The sequence below is a fragment of the Phyllosticta citriasiana genome (assembly GCF_038021145.1).
Source record: "Phyllosticta citriasiana strain CBS 120426 chromosome Unknown IWZ02scaffold_15, whole genome shotgun sequence".
Lineage (NCBI taxonomy): Eukaryota > Fungi > Ascomycota > Dothideomycetes > Botryosphaeriales > Phyllostictaceae > Phyllosticta > Phyllosticta citriasiana.
Window position 1 is genome coordinate 821,426 of NW_027117292.1, and position 21,782 is coordinate 843,207.

Here is a 21,782-nt window from a genome sequence, read left to right on the forward strand (position 1 = left end):
GTGGAGTGGCGATAGCACGGCCATCATCTTAGGAGTGGCGCTCAGAAAAACGTGGCCAGCGCACATGACTACGCGTGGCCGCGTTCAAGGAATTTCTCAAAACATGACATCACGCGACCTCATCTGTCATGAGCTCTATTTCCATCCTGACTACTGTACAGTATGCAATTAACACATTCCTTAGTCCTAGCAGTCAGCGCCCCATCCATCTAGATCCCGACCGAGACCTCTCTGAACCGCATTCCATCCTGCAACGCCAGCCTGGATAATGCCGACAGCAGTGTCAACATGCTCATTTCCTGAACGACCTGAGAATGCCCTCAACTCCTCATAGTCCTCGTCCAAATCCATCCCATCGGCACCGCCTTGATGTCCCGACAATACCAGGCGCCTGATGAGCTTGCGATGCTTTAGGAACCAGGCCTCCTCGCTGACAGTGGCCCATTTGCGATTGTCACGTCCCGAGCTGGATGGTGACTGTGACATGGGAACACTGAAGGGCCAGTCGATGGTGTAGATGGCCCAACGGGCGGTGAAGAAGTAGAGCAGCGGCCAAGTGAACAGCCAAAGGAAGGAGAGGTAGAAGAGCCAGCGGATCCACGGCGTCGTGCGCCAGTGGTTGATGCGATGAGGGTTGTAAATGTCTATGCCGCGATCTTCGATGGGGAACGTGATGAGGATATGCCCACGATAGTTGGTCTGCCGGATGAGAGCCTCGATGCGTTGGTGGATCAAGTTGGTGTCGAGACCAGAGACGGTGCGGTTGATGCGGAAGCTAGACACGCGTGAGAAGGTGCATATTGAACAAGAGGGTCTTCTCACCTCTTCAGCATTCGATTAGAGTTGCAGTACTCCTTGCACCACTCGAAAAGATCTTGCCTCAAGTCCCCGACCTCCAAATCCCCATTTGGATCTTTGGCAACGGTCTTCCTGAAGCCACCGCGAAGAGCTTTCTCTGTGCTGCTCACAGTTCTTGGCTTGCACCACTCGTTGGTAGGCTCTCCCAGATAGCTTTGCATGTTGAGCTTGATGTCAAAGTCGACGACTTGTTTCTTTTCTTTCTTGTTGCCCTTGCGCATCGTCTGCCAGTGGTAGCCGTGGACATGGACCAAGGGCTTCGGTGGCAGCACCGTCAGAACATCGCTAATGTACTTGAAGAGACACGAAGGATCCCTGAGACGCTCATCTATCCGAAAAGTAACGGCCTTGGTGTTCACCGGCTTGCCAAAGGCGTACTGGGTGTTGCCGCATTCAATCACGGAGTACTCGTCTTCGGGGAGTTGGGAAACTCGCCCCTGACCAGGAATATTTGACTTTGAGACGGAGCCTTCGTGGTCGAAGTACGCAGGGAGCTGATCACCAATTTGGGGAGTATCATCGTATTCGTAGTTGCTACGCGTAGTGTGCATAGAAACAGCGTCAGGGTCGTCACGGAAGACAGGAGGCGGTACAGGCCGGCCCATTTTTGCAGTTTTCAAAGAGTGAGATGATTGGCAAATAAAAGCGTCTTGAAGAGAAAGGTCGCCAAGGGATGAAGTGATGAAGGAGGTGTTGTAGGGGGTGAGACGCTGAGAGGGAGTATTTATCGTGCGAGTGATGATAGCCCGTGAGCAAGCCACCAGGCAACACAGGCTGTTATTAGCTGGAGCCCGGCGGCCGCCCCGTCCAAGACCCCGCTATCAGGTGTTGAGCACCGTGCCCATGTTCAAATCCAATGTGGCTGCGGAGATACGAAGCCTCGTTGGACGACGGAGCCGATGGATGGAATTGAGGTGCTGAATTTCCCGGATCTAAAGGTGCCTCCAGGCTTTGGGGGCCAAGCGGCAACGACTAAAATAAACTCAGGGCGCGGATGATCTTCCCGAGGGTCCAGGGGTCCGTGCTCCCAAAATGTTGGGACTCCTCCTGGTCCCCTCCGAATCCATGCGCGGTGAAGTCAGTTTCTCTACCACCAAACATCCACACCAAATACCCAAAATCCCTCCACACTTCGCCGTCCCAAAATTGGCTCTCCTCCGCCGCTTTTCGCGCTTCTCAAGCGGCTTCCTCGCGACACCGTTCTCCCAATCCCCACGCATTTTATGCAACGCCGCTGCAAGAAACTTTTGCTCGACTGCCGTCACCATGGAGAGCGACACGGCAGCGACCACTCCTGCCGCTTCGCTCTCCGACCCTCCAAAGGCTGGTCAACGTGTCCAACACGAGGGCAAAGAATATACTACCGTGAGGGAAGGAATGGCCCACATTCTCGTTCCACCCAACGCCGCAACTTCGACCGACCCAAAGAAAGCCGCCAAGGGCGAATCCGATGAAGAAAGGCAAAAGGTCTTCTACAACCCTATTCAACAATTTAATCGCGACCTCAGCGTCCTCGCAATCTACGCCTTTGGCGAATCATACCTTGCAGATAGGGAAGCGAAGCGAAAGCAGTCAGAGAAAAAGAAGGCAAAGGGAAGCAGAAAGAGGAAGCCTGCGAAGGATGGACTGGCGGAAAAGCACACTGGTAACGAAAATAAGAGACAGCGCTTTGGCGACGCGGCTGAGAAGAGTGCAGAGGCGGCGGAGGCGGCACCCGGTGCCAGTGAGCAGCAGACATCCAGTGGCGAGACCACCAACTTTGATGACTCTGTGTTGAAGGATCAAGATTTGCTTGCAGCTGTGGAATCGCGGACAGAGAAGCCTGCCGGCGAGGAGCCAAGTGCTCCAGCAAATGGCGAAGCCAAGAAACCTGCATTTTGCATTCTGGATGCGCTCTCTGCATCCGGTCTTCGAGCTCTCCGGTATGCGAAGGAAATACCATTCGCTACTTCAATCACGGGCAATGATCTCTCTCCTGACGCTGTTCGAGCTATGAAGTTGAACGTCATCCACAATCAGGTTGAGGACGTTGTGAAGCCGAATGCTGGCAACGCCGTCGCGCACATGTACCAGTTTGTCGGAGAAGACATTACGACCGCGTCCAAGCCCAAATACCACGTCATTGACCTCGATCCCTATGGGACGGCGGTCCCATTCCTCGATGGCGCGTTGCAAGCAGTCATAGATGGTGGCCTCCTTTGTGTCACATGCACAGATGCTGGCGTCTTCAACTCCTTTGGCTACCCTGAAAAGGCATACAGCCTCTACGGTGGGCTTCCTATCAAGGGTTCCCACGCTCATGAAGGCGGCCTGCGCCTCATCCTGCACTCAATTGCCACAACTGCAGCCAAGTACGGAATTGCCATTGAGCCTCTGCTCTCCCTGTCTATCGACTTTTACGCCCGAGTCTTCGTGAGAGTGAAGAAGAGTCCTGCGGATGTCAAGTTCCTGGCAGGCAAGTCAATGTTGGTTTACAATTGCGACTCAGGCTGTGGAGCATGGACGACGCAATTCATCGGCAAGACTTCTACAGTCATAGGTAAAAAGGGTCCGTTTTACAAGTACGGCATGGCTCAGGGTCCCTCAGCGCCCACAAACTGCCCGCACTGCGGCTTCAAGACTCACGTAAGTAGAAAAAGACCTTTGCTCAACTCTTTTGATCTAACGTCTACTCCAGCTTGCCGGACCCATGTATGGCGGACCACTGCACAACCCAGCTTTCATCGAGAAGATTCTTGACTACCTCCCCGAGCTCGACAAGGAGACATATGCGACTACCGAACGCATCGAAGGCATGCTGCGCACGGCACATGACGAAACGCTTTTTGACTCCACCGACTCCGCCTCTCCCTATATCCTCCCTCCACCAGAACCAATACTCATAGATCCATTTACAAAGTTGCCGTCGACGAGAGGAACCGAAGACACGACATCTCCCATCATCCCGCCACTCAACCCCGCGTTGACCGACTCGCACCCCTTCTTCTTCGACATCAGCGGCCTCGCGCGCGTGCTGCACTGCCAGGCGCCGTCGGGAGCGGCTATCAAGGGCGCCCTGCGCCACGCCGGCTACCGCACGACCCGCACGCATTGCCGGCCCGGCGCCATCAAAACGGACGCCCCGTGGGCCGCCGTGTGGGAAATTATGCGCGAGTGGGTGCGCCAAAAGGCGCCGTTCAAAGAGGGCGCTGTCAAGGAGGGCATGGCTGGCTGGGGCGTGTGGAAGAATCGCCGCTTGCAGGGTGAGCAATCGGCGGCGCAGGAAAAAGAAAAGGAAAAGGAAAGTGAGCAGGACAAGGAACAAGAACAGGAAAAGGAGACTGGCAAGGAGGCGCCGACCACTCAGAGTGACGAGACGGCACCGGTGCGAACCCAGGGTGGCGACAAGGATCCGCAATTGGAGCGTCTGCATCAGATGGACGTCGTCTTTGATGAGAAGCTCGGCAAGGACCGCGATGACAAGAAGTTGGTTCGGTATCAGCAGAACCCGCGGGCCAATTGGGGACCCATGAATAGGGCCAAGTAGGCGGTAAGGCAGCGGGTAGGTAAGTAGACGACCCTTCCGACAGCCTTGAATAGAGGTCGGGATGGTTGAGTTGCGGACTGGCCGATGTTGGATAGGAAGCGCAAAAATGCCCATTGAATGTTGACTTTGCCGCGCATGTGAGACGGAGATTTATGAATCATGTGATTTGTTGCGGCTGTCAGAGGTACTCGCACTCTACTCCAATGGCTAAAGTCCAAGCCACTGAAGCACCGAATCCACCATCGCTCATGCTGTCGTCTGCCTGCCTGCCCAATAGAAAGCTCGCTCGCCAATAATCAAAAAGTAAAATCTGCACCGCCGCCCTTTTGAGCCTGCCTTCTACCCACATACCCAGAACTCCTCTGTGCTGCTGTTCCTTCTCGGAAATGAACCAAAAACGAAAATGATGGATTTAGCCACCCAGAGGTTCCGTCCAGTCGCTCCTGTCCACTCAACACGTCAATGCGCTAGGCAAATTCCATGCTATGTCCATTCGTCCTGCTCATATATCGCCTCGTCGCCGAACTCGCCGTTGTCGTGGAGACCGTACATGGCGACCGAGTCGACCGTCTGGTCGATGTCTTCTTCCTGGCCTTCGTCTTCGTCTTCGCTTTCATCTTCTTCCGCATCATCGTCGTCGATGACGGTGGCGTCGTTGTCTTTGCCTTCGCCTTTCTGCTTCTGAGTCTGCTGGGTGGCAGCCGGGGTGGGAAGACCAATGGCGTTGTCGTCGTTGTCGTCGTCCACGGTGATGGCAGACGCGTCCGACGGCGCAGGACTGGGGGCGTTGCTGGGCCTGCTGCTCGAAGGCTGGCTCTCGGTGCTGCTCTCGTTGTTGTTGCCGCCAAGCGGCTTCAAGACGGCGTTGAGCTTTTCGTAGTTGATGGCTCGCGAGAAGCCCTTGCCGCGGCGCTGCATCATCTGCTGTGCAGCCTCGCCGACCGTCGACGCGGGCGATTCGCGGTTGTAGTCGCTCAAGTCGCCAATCTGCCGCTGCTTGCGCTTGCGCACGACGCGCTTTTTGGGTCCGCCGTTGGCCTCCTCGAGCGCCTGCTTGAGCTTCTTGGCCTGCTCATGCCTAAGCCAGTCTGCGTTGTGAGTGACCCAGATCTTCTCCTTGATTTCGATTTCGGCCGGTGATAGGAGGCAGTTGGCGACTTCAGGGTCGTCGTCGAACTCGATGTCTTCGACGACGGCGCTATCGCTCGTTGTATGTGAGCCACGTATCTCGTCGGCCAGTCGTTTCGAGCGCTCGGCGATTTCGTTGAATTGGATTTCATTCATGGTGTCGCTGATTGATGAGTCGTGTAGAATCTTGTCAATCTCTTGCTCGAGATCCTGCTCGACTTCGAGGTCTTCGTCGGCGACGGGTGGTGGAGGGCCCTTGGGTTTGGGCGGTCGACCCCTTTTCTTGGGCTTGTTTGCTTCCTCGCCTGCCTGCAGCTCTGCGTGCGCGAGGTTGCTTGCCGCAAGCAGGTTAGGATCGATTGGTAAGGTCGCAGCCGAGGCCGGGAGGGAGGGAATGGCAAAGCCGTCGGCATCAAGGCGCGGCTGGAGAATTGCTTCGAGGCCTTCAGATTCTTGCATCAGCCTACGGCGCTTTGCCTCCTTTTCTCTCGCAAAGTAGACCGCTGGAGGCTCCTTTTCCCCGACTAGTCTGTCTCCGTGTGTGCGAAACTGGTCCACGGTGAGCCGGCCACTCTGGGTTCGCTTGAATTCAATGAGGCGTTTATTGATAGTCATGTCTGCGACTTTGACAACGTAGACGACCTCGCGAACGGTTCTGCGAAAGTTGTTCATGCGCGCAGCGAGGATGATGCAGGCTCCACACACACCTGCCGGCTGCCTTCCGTCCACCATCCAGTCGCGTCTCATTCGCCGCAGAAGCTTTACTGCATCGTCGGCTACTTTTCTTCCACCAACAGGGCCGAATTCTAGCTTGTCCACGTACTTCTGGATGAGCGGCTCGGGCTCAAGCAGACCGTACATGCTCTTTCTCCCAGGCTCTTCAATAAAAAGCTTTTCCAACAGTGCCTTATACGTGTCTCCGAGCTTGAAGACATTGACCTGAAAGAGTAAGTTCGGGAAGTTCCAGAGTTGCGAGAAGAGAGAGATTTACCTTGATCTTCTCAGCGAAGTCAATGAGCAGTTGCGTGTTTCCAGGATTCATTCTGCATGCGTAGTACAGACAGCATGCTGCAAGAGTTGCAGGGCGGCGCCCATGCACAAAATTGAACGAGCAAGCCAATTTATAGACGCCTAGAGCACTCTGCTCAATGTGCTCATTATTTATCCTCATCGAGGTCATAAGGCCACGGATTGCGTCCCGTCCTAGGAAAAAAAAGTCAGCAACGTCGCACGCGCAGACATGATCTATTTCCACACACCATTCGACTCGGCCGTGCTCTTTCCTTCAGAGCCTCCCAGACCAATGCGACGGCCAGCAGTGCCCATAGTATTCGCATGGCGCTGGTCGTTTCCGACAAATCCACCCTCGACAACGGCAGCGCCACCAGATGTCTCGCCAAAAGTGACTTCGGAAACAATGTTCGATTCGCTTATGAGGTTACCACAGTTTTCGCAAACCATGGTCCCATCCATGTCCAAAGGCGAGGGATTGGCACAGCAGCCCTGCTTCTTCGGCTTGCTGGTGTTGTTATTATTGCGCGGCGCAAGGGCGCCAACCGGACGATTTTTGCCGGCATCTTTTAAGGACGTGAGGCGCTCCCTCCGAGGCTGTGGGCGAGGTGCGGCGCTCATGGCGGATGTTTGAGAAGTTTTGGAGGAAGTTTAGAGTCGAAAGAACGATGTCGAGGACGGGCGAAGAAGGCGGTCGAAGGAGAATCGGAGTAACAAAGGGCGCACGAGATCATGCTGCGAGAATGGAAGCGAAATCAGTAGAGGGCGGCGACAAGCATGAAGACGGCCGCCATGGTGTTGAGTCGAAATTGGGAGCGATAAGATAGAGAGGGTGTAGGGGTGGTGATCGGTTTTGCGAGAGTCGCGACGCGAGCAGGAAACGCGAAGGGCGTATGCGAATGGGTCCAGTCTAGTCTGCGTGTCGTGGTGGCAGACGTTCGACTTATTTGATGTTCCGAGACCGCCAAGCCCTAAGCGAGCTAAGCGAACTCTCCACGTTCGATCCGCGTCGTGGGTGGTAGTTTCGATTTTTGTTTTTTTGTCAACACCTCAACGCCCTTCACCAACTCCCCTCGTTGCCTCTCGCTCGTCCCCCGCATTGACCGCCCCATTGCACTCGTTTTGGTGCTACGCATGTCCATCATCTCCCCCACAGCTGCAGATCAACGGTATCACCAGCTAACCGGATCGCGGCGATCACACTCCCAAATCCGAAAACGAAACGATGAAGACCCGTCACCCTGGACTTGTCAGTGTCGATGACATTGCCTGCTCGTGCCACTATGGACTGCTAGCACTGTTTCTTTGGCGTCACAAGGAGTCTCTGCCCTCTGCGGTGCGTCCTTAGCGCCCACTGGTCCTGTCCGGTAAGGCAATCCAAACTGTGGAATGCTTTGCTGGTGTGTGCGTCGACTGCGTCCTCCTGCCCGAGGGCCTGCGTGAGAAGGCCTTTACTGGCCTTAATAGAATGCAAAATGTCTGTGCTCTACTTCTGCTTATTATATGAAGTCTTGATGCGCTGCAGTACACTGAATGCGCCATCGCCTACTCCTCTCCTTCTCTGTACGCCATGGACACGCTTCGCAGCATACCCACTTTTCTCCCTGGCACGATTGATCTGGAAACGTATGGACCACGTGAGATTCACCTTGTCCATGTCGTTGCCTTTCTTCTTCCCATCTCCTACTTTCTTCTTGTTTTGTTTCGGCGCCAAAAGAGTGTAGAGGCACCGCTTCTTGCTTCAGAACTCGACGAAGGCAGCCGCAAGAAAAAATTCACCTTCCAATGCCTCGACCTCCTGAAAGATGGATATGAAAAGGCAAAGGCCGGCCTTTCTATGTACCGCGTCACCACGGCCGACGGAAGAGAAGAAGTTGTCCTCAACCACAAGTACCTCAAAGAGCTGAAGGGCTTGCCCGATGATTGCCTCAACTTTATCGAAGCGATCAAGGTCAGTACGGTCGGCGACTACTCTACCATCACCTCGTCGTCTGCCCAACATGTGGCCACCGTTGTCAAGTCGGACCTCACCCCATCGCTCCCCAAACTCGTGCCGGCTCTGGTGGAAGAGGTCGAATTATCGATCAAGAGGGCATTCTCCAAGTGCGAGGACTGGACCGTGGTCAAGATGAACAAGATGATGTTGGACATCATCCCGCAAATTTCTGCCCGCATTTTTGTCGGCGAGCCGCTGTGCAGGAACGAGCGCTGGATCGAACTGTCCAGGGACTATACTCTGGAAGCATTTGCTGCCTCCCGAGCCATAAAGCCATGGCACCCATGGCTCCGTCCGTTTGTCTACCTTTTTCTGTCCGAGTTCAAAGTCTTGCACAGGACCCTTGCCGAAGCCAAGCAGTTCATGCTCGAGGTTGCCATGGATCGCGGCACCAGCGACAGGAAGGACAACGTCATGTTCGACTGGATGAAGGCTAGGTCCCCTGCTGGTTACGAAACCGACTACGAGAAGCAGGCCATGGCTCAAGTGTCCCTCTCGCTGGCTGCAATTCACACGACTTCGATGGCATCCACCCACATGCTCTTCGACCTCGCAGTGCACCCAGAGATCATTCAGCCGCTTCGCGAAGAGCTGGAGAACGCCATGGCCGAGACTGGTGGTCTGAACAAGGACACGCTGCCTAAGCTGAAGATGATGGACAGCTTCATGAAGGAATCGCAACGCGTCAACCCCTCGGGGCTGACGACGTTCAAGCGCCTCGTCACCAAGGACATTACGCTCAAGGACGGCACGTTCCTGCCCAGGGGCATCATCATCAACGTCGACTCGAGCAACCGCTACAAGGACAGCACCCTCTACCCGGACCCAGAAGAATTCGATGCCTGGCGCTACATGCGCCTCCGCGAGCAGACCGGATCGGCCAGTCACCACCAATTCGTCAGCTCCAACCCCGAATCGCTGTTCTGGGGGCAGGGCCGCCACGCCTGCCCGGGCAGATTCTTTGCCAATGCCGAAATCAAGGTCGTCCTTGCGCGCCTGCTGCTCAAGTATGACCTTACCGCGGTTGGTGGACTGAGGCCGAAGAATTTTGTCTTTGGTGAATCGGTAAGTGACACGAATTCCATCATTTCTCTTGGTGGTCGGACGCGGTACTAATGCCAGTGCTACAGGTTTCGCCGAATCCCGAGGGCGAGGTCTTCATGAAAGCTAGGTGATAATATCCGGCCGAAGATGTACAAAGAGGAGGTTATCTTTTCTTCGCGAGGAAGCAACGCTTGATCATCGGAGCGATGACGCAAGCCTTGAGTTTCATTTGCTGGAGCATGCTTTAGAACACGAGCTTTGGCGAGTCCCATTTTCATTCGATTTTTCAAGTCAGCATCTATGATGAAGATTACCAGACATGAGACGGCCAGTCCTCAGCTGCACTTTCCTTCCGTATTCTAAATCAATACCAGATTTACTTCAACCACGAATATCCCATCATACCTACCAGTCACTGCGCCAAAAGTCCTTACCCTCGCACCACAATGGCATAGCCTCCTTGTCCGCCCTTCCGTCTTTCACATGCCGCCACCACCCCACGCCTTCCCGCCATCTCCAGCGCTCTCACAACGCGCAAACGTGGCGCTCGCAGCTTCCCGCCATTCATTTGCCCGCCCACCACCGTTGTGCAATTACAGTTGCGCACCAAGCTTCGCCTCCCGCAACTATGTCTAGTCAGGTGGCGCCAGGCGGCCAATCGAATACGGCAGCCACCAACTACGTACACGAGGGCAAACCCGACGACCAGACAATCACGGTGGAAGTATGGGAGTGGGATTCTGGCAAGTGGAGTGCTGCGCTGATTGCCGCCGTCTGGAGTGGATCGCGAACGGACTAGATGGGGCTGGGGCTGAACTGGACCGCGAGGGCCAGGTGAGTGTAGGGTTTGGTCGTATGCAGACGGTGCACGGTAAGGCGACATCTTGCAAGCAGATTGGTACGATCAAGCAATCTTTAAGCCCTTTCAGAGCTTCATGCCTCTTGATAGCGTAGATGGCGACGAGGATACCCCACTAGCGGGGAGCATTCGTCCATCTGTGTCGATTTAGAGATTGAGCCCATGCACCATGCAAACTTCCCATCTGTCGTCCAACATGTGGTTGCCCCCATCAAACTACCGACATATCCAATCGCCAACTCCGTAGGAACAAGCGATCGGTTCAATCAAAATGGACCGCCACTGCGCGCATAAAGTCGTGGGGAGCGGTGACACAGGAATCTTAAAGCTATCCACAGCAGTAACCGCAACCGCAACCGCAACCGCGTGTGACACATACCAGGTTTGCCAAACTTGCGGAGACGCGAGTACGAAGGCTATGCGAAACGAAAGAAGTGAAAAAAAAAAAAAAAAAAGACGACGAAGATTTTTGTCTTTCCGTTCAAAAGATTGTAGGCATGATGAAAGTGAACAAACAAAGAAACAAACAACAAGCGCAGAAGACAGTGACGCATAGGCTAACCACACGCACATGGAAAACCATGCAAAGGCAGCCAATGGAACGACTACTCCGCGCGCAAGACGGAACAAGAGAGAAACTCACCGTCCATCGTCTGTCCGTCCGTCCGTCCATCAAAGCGGACCGGAAAGTGAGCAAACCCGCCAGCCAAGAAAGCAAACAGAAGCACCATCTCACAGAGCACTACCAACCCCAACCCCACGCCCCAAAAGTCATGAACCCACGGGCAAAAAATCAGCCTCAACAGCCGCGAGCCTCTGACGTCCTTTACCCGCCTGCTCAGAAACGTGCGCGCCCAGAACGCAGGGACAGAAGCGCATCACCATCAGCACCAGGGTCCCGGGACCCGGAACCTCGAGCCCTCGCTGGCTGGCGGGCAGTTGGGGCACCGGGACGTGGTCTGGTCCGGGCTCTCAGCGTTCAGGTCGTCGACCTAGCGAGGTAGCAAACCACCGGTCGTCAGTCCGTCGGATGTGGGGTGGATGGGCTAGGCACAGAAGCAGATAGATGTGACGCGGGCCGCGCGCTGCGCCGTCTAGCTTGGCGACAGGCAAGTGTTTGCTGCGCGTGTCTAGGCCAGGCAGCATCCAACGACGGAGCAGGAAAATGTTTGCGCAGCGGCGCCATGACGGTGATCAGGACTGGGTTGATGATGGCAGGAGGAAAGTTCTCTCGCCGTTCAACCGCCCGTTCGTTGGTTCGGTCGGCACCCGCTGCCCGTCGCACGGCACGCCGAACGAGGCAGGCTGTGGGTCCGGGACGAATGTGATCAACCGAGCCGACGGCCGATGAGACGGGTCGCTTGGCGAGCGGACCAATGGGGGATAGGAGAATACGATGCGTCTGTACGAGGAATGAGGTGAGGGTGCAGGGGTTTTGTGAATGAGGCAGGATAGGGGGCGGGTTGGACGGGGGGGTTGTGAGGATGAGTGGGCACCGTAATGCTAAACCAAGGGCGCCAGGAGCACAGAATTTGAGGACTGCATGGTTGAAAGCGGAGGCGATGTGCTCCATCTGTACCGCATGCCTGCAGGCGATTTTCTCGTTGGGTTGTTTGCTTGCTTGGTTCAGCTGCTCTCTTTACCGACGTTGGAGTAAAAAAGAGCGCACCTCGTCCACTGGCCACCAGCTCTCTCCCAGTATTCTTTTGCCAGGCCAAATTGTTTGCGCTGCTAAAGAAATTTGTGTTATCCATCTCGGCCTCCTTGCTCTCGCAAACGCACGAGTCAGCCGCTATACCATTGCTCCATCTGTTCCGAACCCATTCAGCAGACCCTGCTCCCCGCCGTACATGTGGCTGAATACGTCCATGTTGTCATCTTCGAGCCATTGAAGATCCTCGCTCTCTGGACGCAACGTGCGGGCCAGGCCCTGGCCAGGCTTGGGGTAGTGCGCTGGCGGATCCGTGTCGTAGCCGTCGTTGTATGGGTCGCCGAGATCCGTAGCAGCTGCTGCGACTGCTTCCGCTTCCACTTCCGCCTTTGATACAGTTGGATGAAGGGAGCCGGACGAGGTAGTTCCAGGAGGCTGGACTGGCGGGGCAGCGTCGTTGCTGCTGGTTAGAGTGGTGTTGTTGGTGGAGAGGAGGGAGTTGGTGGAGAACGAAGCTTTGTTGGTAGATAAAATGGCGGCAGGGTTTGTTATGCTAAAAGCGATATGTGAGGAGGGAGTTGAGTCTGTGTTGGAGTTGATGGCTGAGGATATCAAGGAGCGAGCATTCGAAGGAAATAGAGGGAGATTGGGGGAAAGATCGGTCGCGTGGAGAAGGAGTTCTCCGAGCTTGGTTGCGGGCAGCGTGTCGAAGTATGCCCTTTTCTGGATTCTGTATCAGCAGGTCGCCAAGATCGCCCTGGTAGATGAGCATACTTCTTCTCTTGTCAACTCTGAGCCTGCCACGAGCTGACTAGCATCTGATATTGCATTGGGCTTTACTGTCCGCGAGTCGGCACAATTTCCGCAAAACCACTCTTTCTCCGCGACCTTGATGACTTCCTTCTCGATTGGAGGTTGGTGACAGTACTGGTGATACCCGGAGTTACAGCCATCACAGAATACAATCATATTGCTTGACGGGCTATGGCCTCGTTGACATATTTTGCATACACTGGTCTCCCTTGGTTGCTTGGTGACGCGCTTCTTCCGAGGAGCTGTCGAGGGTGATGGTAGCACCGGCGTGAACTGCGTCGGTTTTGTGACGTTGCGGCCTGATTTGGTTTTTGTGGGAAGCGGAGTGTATGAAGAAGAGATGTCCGAATCGTCCTGTCAGAGTGTCTGTCAACTTTAATCCAGCTTTGCGGTTTTGGCCGTGTCCTCACCTCACTCTCAGACGACTCTGCTCGTTTCCTCTTTGCACCCTTCGCAGCACCGCGGCCCCTACCTCTTCCACTGCCCTTGGCTTTTGCAGATGCTGTACTGGCAGCGGATGCTGGTGTCGCAGTGTCATCTATTACGCGTGTTGCGCTCTCAGCACGCACACTTGCAGCTCCAACCGTTCTTGACGCTCCTTTGCTTGCCCGCTTGCCAGTTGGCATCGACTCCGAGGACGTGATGCTGGCGCTTGTGACGTAGTTTCTGAGGACTTGCTCGCGCGCTGCAGCGTACCCTGGGGTTCCCGCATGTACTGCAGCATTTGCGCTGATACGGCGGATTATCTCTTCGGTCGAAGCGGAGAAGCCGGTGGGTAGCGAAGGCATGTTGGGTAGGATAGAGACTGGTTTTATTGTCGCCGAGGTGGCAGTCGAGGAGCTTTGGGGCTTTGGTGCCGTCGGCGCCTGAGAATCTGATTGCAACTGTCCGTTGCTGAGAGTTGCAGGTGCGATTGCAATGTTGGAGGCGGCATTTGCGGTCGATGACGCGCCGGACGGCTGCTCAAGCGACATGGCGAGAGCGAGTGCGAATTGGGCCGGTAGCGACAAAGGCTTGGGAGGCCAAACGGGCGCATCAATACGAGCAAGCCGACACGATAGGCGTTGAGAGGTGGAAATGCGACGAGGAATAGCTCATACAGCAGCGATGGATGCGATGGACGACGTGGGGACCAACTGCAAGCGCAGGGACCGGACCTCTTGCCCGGCAGCGTCATCGGCCCACCACGGCGCTGAGAGACTTGGCACCACACCACAACACCACAACGCCACAACACTCATCACAACTCGACATGCATCTGCATCCCAATCTTGATCGTCATCCTATACCATGTTCCACCTCAAGTGAAAAGACCCAAGGAAGAGCCCGTCCAGAGGAATAGGAAAAACACGTAGGGACAGTCCAAGCTCCAAAGTGCACATAGTACGGCCAGACTTTGAGGGACAGAGTCATCTCTCGACTGCTGGACATTGAGGGCAGAGAATAATACAGTCAAAAGCGCGTCTTTCAATGGAGCGAGCTGTGTCACCGGTCCCCGCCAACATCGCCAAACGCGACCCCTACATGCCGTTTGTCCGAACAACTTTGCAAACGGAGACTTTCCACCCAAGAAATTGTGATGGTCTTTGATTGTCTCCATCGCCAAATGGACTTGTCATTGTCTTGTATCAAGACTTGCTAGCAGTCATTCTGAAGACAGCCTCGCCCTAATGCTTGTGCGATTTTCGCCCGAGATAGCAATGCGGGTTTGAAGCCCAGCTCTTATTCGTATCTCTTCAACGTTAAATCAACTTCTACTGCTCCATGTCATGCTGAAGCGAAACTCCTGCTGGCTTGAATCTCAAGATGCTTGTATGAACGAAAGAACGCGGCAAGCAAGGAAAGCCGAGACACTGGAATCATTGAATTCACTTTCCGCCAAATCGATAGACAAGTCGATTTCAAAATCATCTACCTTCTCAGCCTTACGCCACGACTCCTTCGCTGCGTAACCTGTCGACTTCCGACATGCTGATCCCGAGTTCTTGCAAAACCTCGTCCGTGTGTTGGCCTGCATCGACAAGTCAGTAAGTGAAGAAAGCGGCTATGTGGAATTGTACGAACCAAGAGTCGGCGGCGGCATGCGAATCTTGGGCTCAGAATACGAGTACTTTACTGGTGTGTTGACCAATTTTATCGGACCACACTTCGGATGTTCGACTTCGGCGACCATATCGCGAGCAAGGACTGTCGACCATTAACCACATTTCCAGGCCGTTCATGGCTTGAAACCTTACCATGGCTGTGGTTCAAAGTTCCCTGGATGTCGTTGATAGCAGCATACGGTATTCCGCTTCCCTCGAAAATTTCCAACCATTCCTGTGTCGTCTTCTTTTGTGTCTCTTTCTCAATCATCTCCTCTAAGATGTCTCTGTTCTTCACGCGGATGGCATTGGTCGCGAATCGCTCATCAGCAATCCACTCGGACTTTCCAATCCGCTCGCACAACACCCCGTACAGTCGGTCGTTGCCGCCTCCAAGCAAAATATCGCCGTCTTTTGTTTTGAAGGCTCGATACGGAACGATGGAAGCTGTCCTAGTTAGCGCATTTTCAGCCATTTGGCCACGGATATCTTACGATGCGCCGTTCCCCAGCGCCCAGAGTCTTTCTTTCCGCTAATCAAAGCGGAACTCGCAATGTTAGCCAGAGTGGCGACTTGGCAATCGCTGAGCGCAACATCAATTTGCTGCCCCTTTCCAGTCCTGGCTCGGCCAAGTAATGCAGCCATGATCGAATTGGACGTGTATAAGCCCGTCGTCAAGTCCGTTACCGCGACTCCAACTTTGACCGGAGGCCCGTCCCTGGATCCCGTAATGTGCATCAAGCCCATCTCCGCCTCAACCATCACGTCGTAGCCGGCGCGATTGCTGTACGGTCCAGTCTGACCGTAACCAGTAATGCTGGCATAGATCAAGCTCGGATTGACCTTGGAAATGCTTTCGTAATCCATGTTGTACTTCTTCAGGGCTCCTGGAAGGTAGTTCTCGACCAAGACGTCGCACTCCTTGGCCAACTTGTGGAGTATTTCGACACCCGCGGGATGTGCAAACGAAAGGCCCAGCGATTTCTTGTTCCGGTTGACGGAAAGGAAATAGGCGCTCTCGCCTGGTCCCTTAACGTCATCGGTCTGGTACTTAGCATACGGAGGACCCCAAGCTCTTGTATCATCGCCTCTGACAGGATGCTCGATTTTAATCACTTCAGCTCTGGCATTCAAAAAATCAGCACTAATTTCTTTCGAGTATTCTCCGAGGAATTGAACATATGAGAATGAGAATTGAGAAACATCAGAAAACCTGGAGAACTTAAGGATTGGGAGAACGTACCCCAGGTCTCCAAGGATTTGAGTGCAATATGGCTACAATTCAGTCAGCACAACAATTCTTTCAGAACTGAAATGTGGAAATTACTCCGGCGAGCACTCTGGTCATGTCCAACACACGGATCCCTGCCAAGGGAAGAGTTGCTGGGTCTGCCGACCCAGCGGCAGTTGCCAAGCGTCTGATTCGCAAAGCATTGCGACTGAATTTGGCGCCACGACAGGAAGCAAACCGCAGCAAACGCCTTGAACCAACGACGGAGTTCAGCATTGTCCAATTTCAAAACAAATCAAGCCAGAAGGCGAGAGCAAGCGGGGCGTAGAATCATCGTGGGGGAAAGGAGCCTGAGTCGGAGTGTGGCGCCACCAACCCCACAGTCGCGGTCGGCACATCTTGCCGTGAACCGATAGGACAGTTTTCCCAGGCCTGTGTCCCTTGCTCCATCATCACCTCATGGGCGCCATCGGTCTTTTTCATATACTGCGATTCCGTTGAGTGACGAACGGTAAACCAGGATCTGCACTCTCCTGATACTCAGTCCAAGCTCGCATACGATGAATTTTTCGTAACGTGTTTCTGATCCCGCAGTCGCGACTCAATTCAACACCCGCTATACCGCTCTTCCAGTCCATGCTTCGTCGGAATCGGTTTCCAATCATAGGCGCTTATTCTGGTTCGATCACAAAACTCATCTTCCTTTGTTGGTGGGATACTGCATCACTAGCGGAAAATCCTGCAGGTCATTGATAAGGACTCCCCGAGGCCAATTCTGCTCGCACATCAATATGCCCCTAACGCTACCGGGATTGCGATTCCCATTCAGATCCAACAATGGTAGCTTTAGCCACTGATAACGAATCTTGAAGATGGAATCATTCTTTCCTTCTAGGGGAGAGCGTTATGCCTTGTCTCAAAGAGGTTGAACTATGTCGACAGGTCTCGTACGGTTTCGCCTATCCGGCGTGGTGTCACAAGTCGCACGACGAAAAGTGAAAGCAAGTCCGGAGCATTCCTGCTGTGCACGCTGAAGCGCTCAGGAGCGATCATTAGTTCTATCTTACGGAAGCATATTTTGCGTGCACCACCACCTCCGCCCTTGAGCCTCGATCCCTTGCAAGACTGAAGCTGTCATGCGAATCGGTAATTTTGCTCAAAAGAGACATTTAGATACTGCTGTGGCTTTCGACCACCCAAAGATATCCGTGCCCTGAACAAGCGAGGGTAAGACGTTAACTGTTTCTCTGGGCCACGAGAAAATGCCGTCACCCACCAGATCATGCCTTTGGTTTCGCACTAAGAAAACTCGTCGAACATCGAACGTCAATTGCGCTATCGGCTGCACCACATCATTGCAGTCCTCTCCCACCAAAATTTGTTGTGTGCTGAGCTGCAGAGAACGGGACTTGGAGAAAAATTTGTTGTCATGATCGGTATCGGCCCAAGACCCTCGACGACGAGAGCATGGGCGATGGGTCTGACAGGCGGCGGTTGAGGCATTAAAGAACCAACCCTACCTAGACGGCTCACTATCAGCAGCAGGCCAACCCGTCGCAGTTCCACGCATCCACTGCAGATTGATTGGTGCGCTCAGTCGAGAAAAGAGTTTGGATGACTTGTGACTATCAACATGGTGGCGGATACCGACCGGAACGATGTTGTAAGGGTGCAGATATCCACTCTTGACCAGTCCTATCTTATCATCGCGGGTTGGACTATGAAGGAGTCTTCAAAACACAGTCAAGCGGCTGTCCAGACCCCAGTAAGGCTTTGACTCTTGACTTCAAAAAGATCGCAATTGCTGTTTCGCCAAAGAAATTTCACCATGGCTGCTGAAAGCACCATACAAGTCCTTCCGGAGGGGGCTGGATATGCCATCGTCATCGGCATCGGCGGTGTTTTTGCAATTGTGATGCTCGGACTCACATGGCTACAGAATAGGTAAAGCTTTGCAACACATAGCTTTAAGAAGTTCAATGCGGCCTCGAGGAGCTTTCAGCCCGGTCTGATCCCCAAAACAGGTACACCACCTTTTCGACACACAACTCCGAGGAATTCAACACGGCATCAAGGAGCATCAAACCCGGTTTAATCGCTGCGGGAATAGTGTCTTCATGGACGTGGTCTGCCACGGTATGTCGCTGCTCTTACCCCCAATTCTCCTTTCCATATTTTGGATTTCCCCAATGACTGAGAACTTTTTCCCAGCTTCTAACCTCCTCTACATTTGCATATGAATATGGGGTTTGCGGCCCAATGTGGTATGGAGCTTTAGGATGCTTTCAAATATTTCTTTTCGCCCTCATCGCGATCAAGATCAAAGGCCATGCCCCTGGTGCCCATACCTTTCCTGAGATTGTGAGGGCCAGACACGGCAAAGTGGCGCATATTACTTACCTATTCGCCGGTCTATGCACAAACATGCTTGTTGGAGCCTGTCTTGTGCTTGGAGGATCCCAGGTGAGTTGGTATCAGCACCTCGAAAAGGGGGCAACACCCCCTGATCCCACAATCAGCCATTCAAATCCCTTTCCAAACCGGGAGACGCATGCCCCCGTATGCACCTCATTCATGGACGAATTTTACAGAGAAAATGGGAAAGAAAAGTGGGCGATGCATGCTAACACACTCAGGTCGTGGAAGCCATGAGCGGCATGAATGTTTACGCCTCCTGTTTCCTCATTCCCCTGGTCGTAGCGGCCTACGTCATTGCGGGTGGACTGCGCAGCACATTCATCGCCGACTATCTCCACACTGTTATACTCTTTGTGGTCATCATGGTTTTTGGGTTCTTGATTTATTCCACAAGCCCACTCATCGGCAGCCTCGATAAATTTTACGACCTTCTAGTGGAGGCATCTGAAAAGATGCCAATCAAAACCAACGTCGACGGCTCCTACCTGAGTTTTCGATCCATCGATGGTTTTGTCTTCGCCATTGACTTGCTTGTCTGCGGATTCTGTTGTGTGTGGCTTGACCAGGCGTATTGGCAACGTGCTATCGCTAGCAGGCCGGAGACCAGCATTAAAGGTATGAGAATGGAAAGTGTCTCCAGAAGATCGTTTGAAACTTATAATCGCTCGCAGCGTACCTTCTCGGCGGCGTTGCTTGGTATGGGATTCCCTTCGGGTTTGCTACTGCAATGGGACTAGGTGGGTCCTGCTCTGTTAGGAGCCCTTTTGTTCGTCCCTTTCTTCTTTCTTTTGACGTCCGACACAACACCAGCCACCAGACCAGGAGCAAGGTCACCCTCAAGAACTGCGCCTGAATCCAGGAAGCTGTCATCTGATATCTCAGCTGTAGTCTGGGAGCTGTCATTCAGCACTGTGAAGAATCCATGGTGCTGTTGTTCAACACTACGGATGCGTCCGTCCAAGAAACCGTCACATCTTTTATCACCAACCACGACGGTGCTAATTTGTCCTAGGTTGCGCTGCATTGACGAGCAACCCCAAGTTTCCGACGTACCCTAATCCTCTCAGTACGGCACAGACCAATGCCGGTCTCTCTGCGCCTGCTACAGCGCACACATTGCTCGGGAAGGGAGGCGCTGTTCTGATGTTGATTCTGCTGTTCATGGCAATCACCTCGAGCACTTCTGCTGAACTCATTGCCGTCTCTTCGCTCATTACCTTCGACATTTTCCAGACGTACATGCGACCGAAAAGCACATCGCAGTCCCTCGTCAAGGTTTCTCATATTGGAATCGTCATCTGCGCCGTGGTGCTCGCAGCTTTCTGTTGCATCCTCAACGTCATCGGACTGAATCTGACCTGGCTTCTTACTTGCTTGGGGATCATCGTTGGCGGTGCATCAGTCCCCGTTGGACTGGTTTTGCTATGGGATGACATCAGCACCGTGGCCGTCATCGGTTCTCCGTACATCGCATTATCGATGGGACTTATTGTCTGGCTAGTTACGGCCCAGAAGCGGTCTGGAGAGATCACCATCACCACGCTCGGAAATACCATCAATGCCGTGGCCGGGAACATAACCAGCGCCGCCGGCGGCTTTGTGGTCTCGGTAATTCTTACATACTTGTTCCCCTGGAAGTACCAGAATACGGACCCAAAAGCGATAGAGCACGCCAGAAAGATTGCAGGAATCTTCGACACCGAGGGCGTGTCGCCATCTGCCTCGCACGAGGACGCCTTGGACAACAAGGGTACGGAGGTCAAAATATCGGACAAGACGGACGTTTCCAACGACTCGAAGATGGACGCGGCGGTTTCTTCGGTCCGCGATACCACGGCTGACAAGGAAATGCCGCCGGTATACACTGGCAACGAACTCGTCGATTTCTTGCAGGCGAACCACGCGCAGCCTCTCGACCCAGAAGCAGTCAAAAAAGGGACACGACTGGCGGTGGCCGCGAACGTCATCTTCGTTCTCATTGCCTGCCTTCTCGTTCCTTTCGCCCTTTTCGGAGACGGCTACATCTGTAAGTACAGCAGTTTTCCCACTTTCGAGTTATGCCCCCATCTTTGATCTACCTACCTACCCACCCACGCCCCGAACCCGTCTCCCCCACCAACCAACCCATCACTCCCCTTGTCAGCCCGACGGACCGACGGCCAATGCCATCCGGCAGGCCGCCTTGTGGTTTCATCCAGCAGCGGACCGCGCCTTCGACCCCTTTCACCCGGCCCCCCGTCGTTCTATCTCCCGTCAATTTCCCGTCTGGCCGCCCCGTCAAAGATTCCAGAATCCTTCGATCGGCCAGACCAGCCTTAGTCGCTGCGGGGAAGAGCCCTGCTCGGCGGCGCCGTAACGGCGGGCGACGTGACGCAGGGAACGACGCTGTTGGCGCGGATGGCCCATAGTTTGCTTGGCGAAAGGCTAACAGGCTTTCCGAGCTGGGGCGGGCCTGGTTGGTCTGGTCTGGCGTGTTATGCCGTGCGTGGATGGCTGCATTGCAAGAAGCACGCTGCCCTGATGCCGTCGTCGTCGTCGTGTCTCGTTTCGGACTGCATGCATGTTTGGGGGAGCGAGCGAGTGAGCGAGCGACTCAACGAGGCGCAGAAAGCTTACTCCTCGTCGTCGTTCTTTCCCCTCCCCATGCCGAGCCAGTGGCCATTGAGTCTTTCCCCGTCGTCCTCTCCTCTCGTCCCCGATGTCTCTGCTATCCGACAGTCAGACTAACATCGTCCTTCTCCTAGACAACAAATCTTTCTTCTCCGGTTGGTGCGTCGTCAGCTTCATCTGGGTCTGGGCCAGCATGACCATCTGCGTCATCTACCCTGTTGTCGAGTCGCGCAACGCCGTCGTTTTTGTGTGCAAGGGTCTGCTTCGCGACGCCCTGGGCGCTGTCGGGATGCGTTCGAAGGAGAGGGGCAGCGACGGGACTAGAGTGTGATGGCTCTTTGATGATTTTCACGACCCTTTGCCTGATTGTCTGCGCCAATTCGTTATAATGTTGGCAAATTTTGGTTGAGTGTTTGTTCAGTCTGGCGTTGTATCTGGGCTAGAGTAGTTCTGTTTTTGCGTAGATGAGTGCAGAGTTGCTTGATGGGCGAGACGTGATCAACATCACATATTCACACCAAGATCGCTCGTTGATAGGAATTATTGGAATTCT

General features: G+C 54.1%; 7 protein-coding genes across 7 annotated transcripts; 3 read left to right on the forward strand and 4 right to left on the reverse strand.

The window, feature by feature from the left end:
• Positions 1-40: 40 nt before the first annotated feature.
• On the reverse strand, positions 41-1,788 carry IWZ02DRAFT_462213 (uncharacterized protein). Its single transcript, XM_066768266.1, has 2 exons — positions 823-1,788; positions 41-775 (listed from the first exon to the last, which is right to left on the reverse strand). Exons 1-2 carry the CDS (start codon positions 1,461-1,463, stop codon positions 187-189), a joined length of 1,230 nt encoding a protein of 409 aa, XP_066619142.1. The 5' UTR covers positions 1,464-1,788; the 3' UTR covers positions 41-186.
• Positions 1,789-2,124: 336 nt separating this feature from the next.
• Positions 2,125-4,384, forward strand: IWZ02DRAFT_494051 (S-adenosyl-L-methionine-dependent methyltransferase; the record flags this gene model as incomplete). The annotated part of the gene is made up of 2 exons (XM_066769988.1): positions 2,125-3,483; positions 3,536-4,384. 2 exons carry the CDS (start codon positions 2,125-2,127, stop codon positions 4,382-4,384), a joined length of 2,208 nt encoding a protein of 735 aa, XP_066619143.1.
• Positions 4,385-4,538: 154 nt separating this feature from the next.
• Positions 4,539-7,305, reverse strand: IWZ02DRAFT_91790 (transcription initiation factor TFIIIB, Brf1 subunit). Its single transcript, XM_066771415.1, has 3 exons — positions 6,772-7,305; positions 6,504-6,715; positions 4,539-6,451 (listed from the first exon to the last, which is right to left on the reverse strand). The coding sequence occupies exons 1-3, from the start codon at positions 7,142-7,144 to the stop codon at positions 4,868-4,870; spliced, it is 2,169 nt and encodes a 722-aa protein (XP_066619144.1). The 5' UTR covers positions 7,145-7,305; the 3' UTR covers positions 4,539-4,867.
• A 635-nt stretch (positions 7,306-7,940) lies between these two features.
• Positions 7,941-9,788, forward strand: IWZ02DRAFT_91808 (cytochrome P450). The gene is made up of 2 exons (XM_066771416.1): positions 7,941-9,584; positions 9,650-9,788. The coding sequence occupies exons 1-2, from the start codon at positions 8,094-8,096 to the stop codon at positions 9,692-9,694; spliced, it is 1,536 nt and encodes a 511-aa protein (XP_066619145.1). The 5' UTR covers positions 7,941-8,093; the 3' UTR covers positions 9,695-9,788.
• A 2,013-nt stretch (positions 9,789-11,801) lies between these two features.
• Positions 11,802-14,023, reverse strand: IWZ02DRAFT_462220 (uncharacterized protein). Its single transcript, XM_066768267.1, has 3 exons — positions 13,297-14,023; positions 12,848-13,240; positions 11,802-12,796 (listed from the first exon to the last, which is right to left on the reverse strand). The coding sequence occupies exons 1-3, from the start codon at positions 13,858-13,860 to the stop codon at positions 12,215-12,217; spliced, it is 1,539 nt and encodes a 512-aa protein (XP_066619146.1). The 5' UTR covers positions 13,861-14,023; the 3' UTR covers positions 11,802-12,214.
• A 625-nt stretch (positions 14,024-14,648) lies between these two features.
• IWZ02DRAFT_91866 (formyl-coenzyme A transferase) lies at positions 14,649-16,578 on the reverse strand. The gene is made up of 5 exons (XM_066771417.1): positions 16,298-16,578; positions 15,465-16,245; positions 15,124-15,417; positions 14,951-15,073; positions 14,649-14,897 (listed from the first exon to the last, which is right to left on the reverse strand). Exons 1-5 carry the CDS (start codon positions 16,475-16,477, stop codon positions 14,812-14,814), a joined length of 1,464 nt encoding a protein of 487 aa, XP_066619147.1. The 5' UTR covers positions 16,478-16,578; the 3' UTR covers positions 14,649-14,811.
• A 1,451-nt stretch (positions 16,579-18,029) lies between these two features.
• Positions 18,030-21,560, forward strand: IWZ02DRAFT_471914 (solute symporter family transporter; the record flags this gene model as incomplete). The annotated part of the gene is made up of 7 exons (XM_066768915.1): positions 18,030-18,145; positions 18,226-18,337; positions 18,413-18,664; positions 18,838-19,234; positions 19,291-19,356; positions 19,632-20,645; positions 21,364-21,560. The coding sequence occupies 7 exons, from the start codon at positions 18,030-18,032 to the stop codon at positions 21,558-21,560; spliced, it is 2,154 nt and encodes a 717-aa protein (XP_066619148.1).
• Positions 21,561-21,782: the final 222 nt, after the last annotated feature.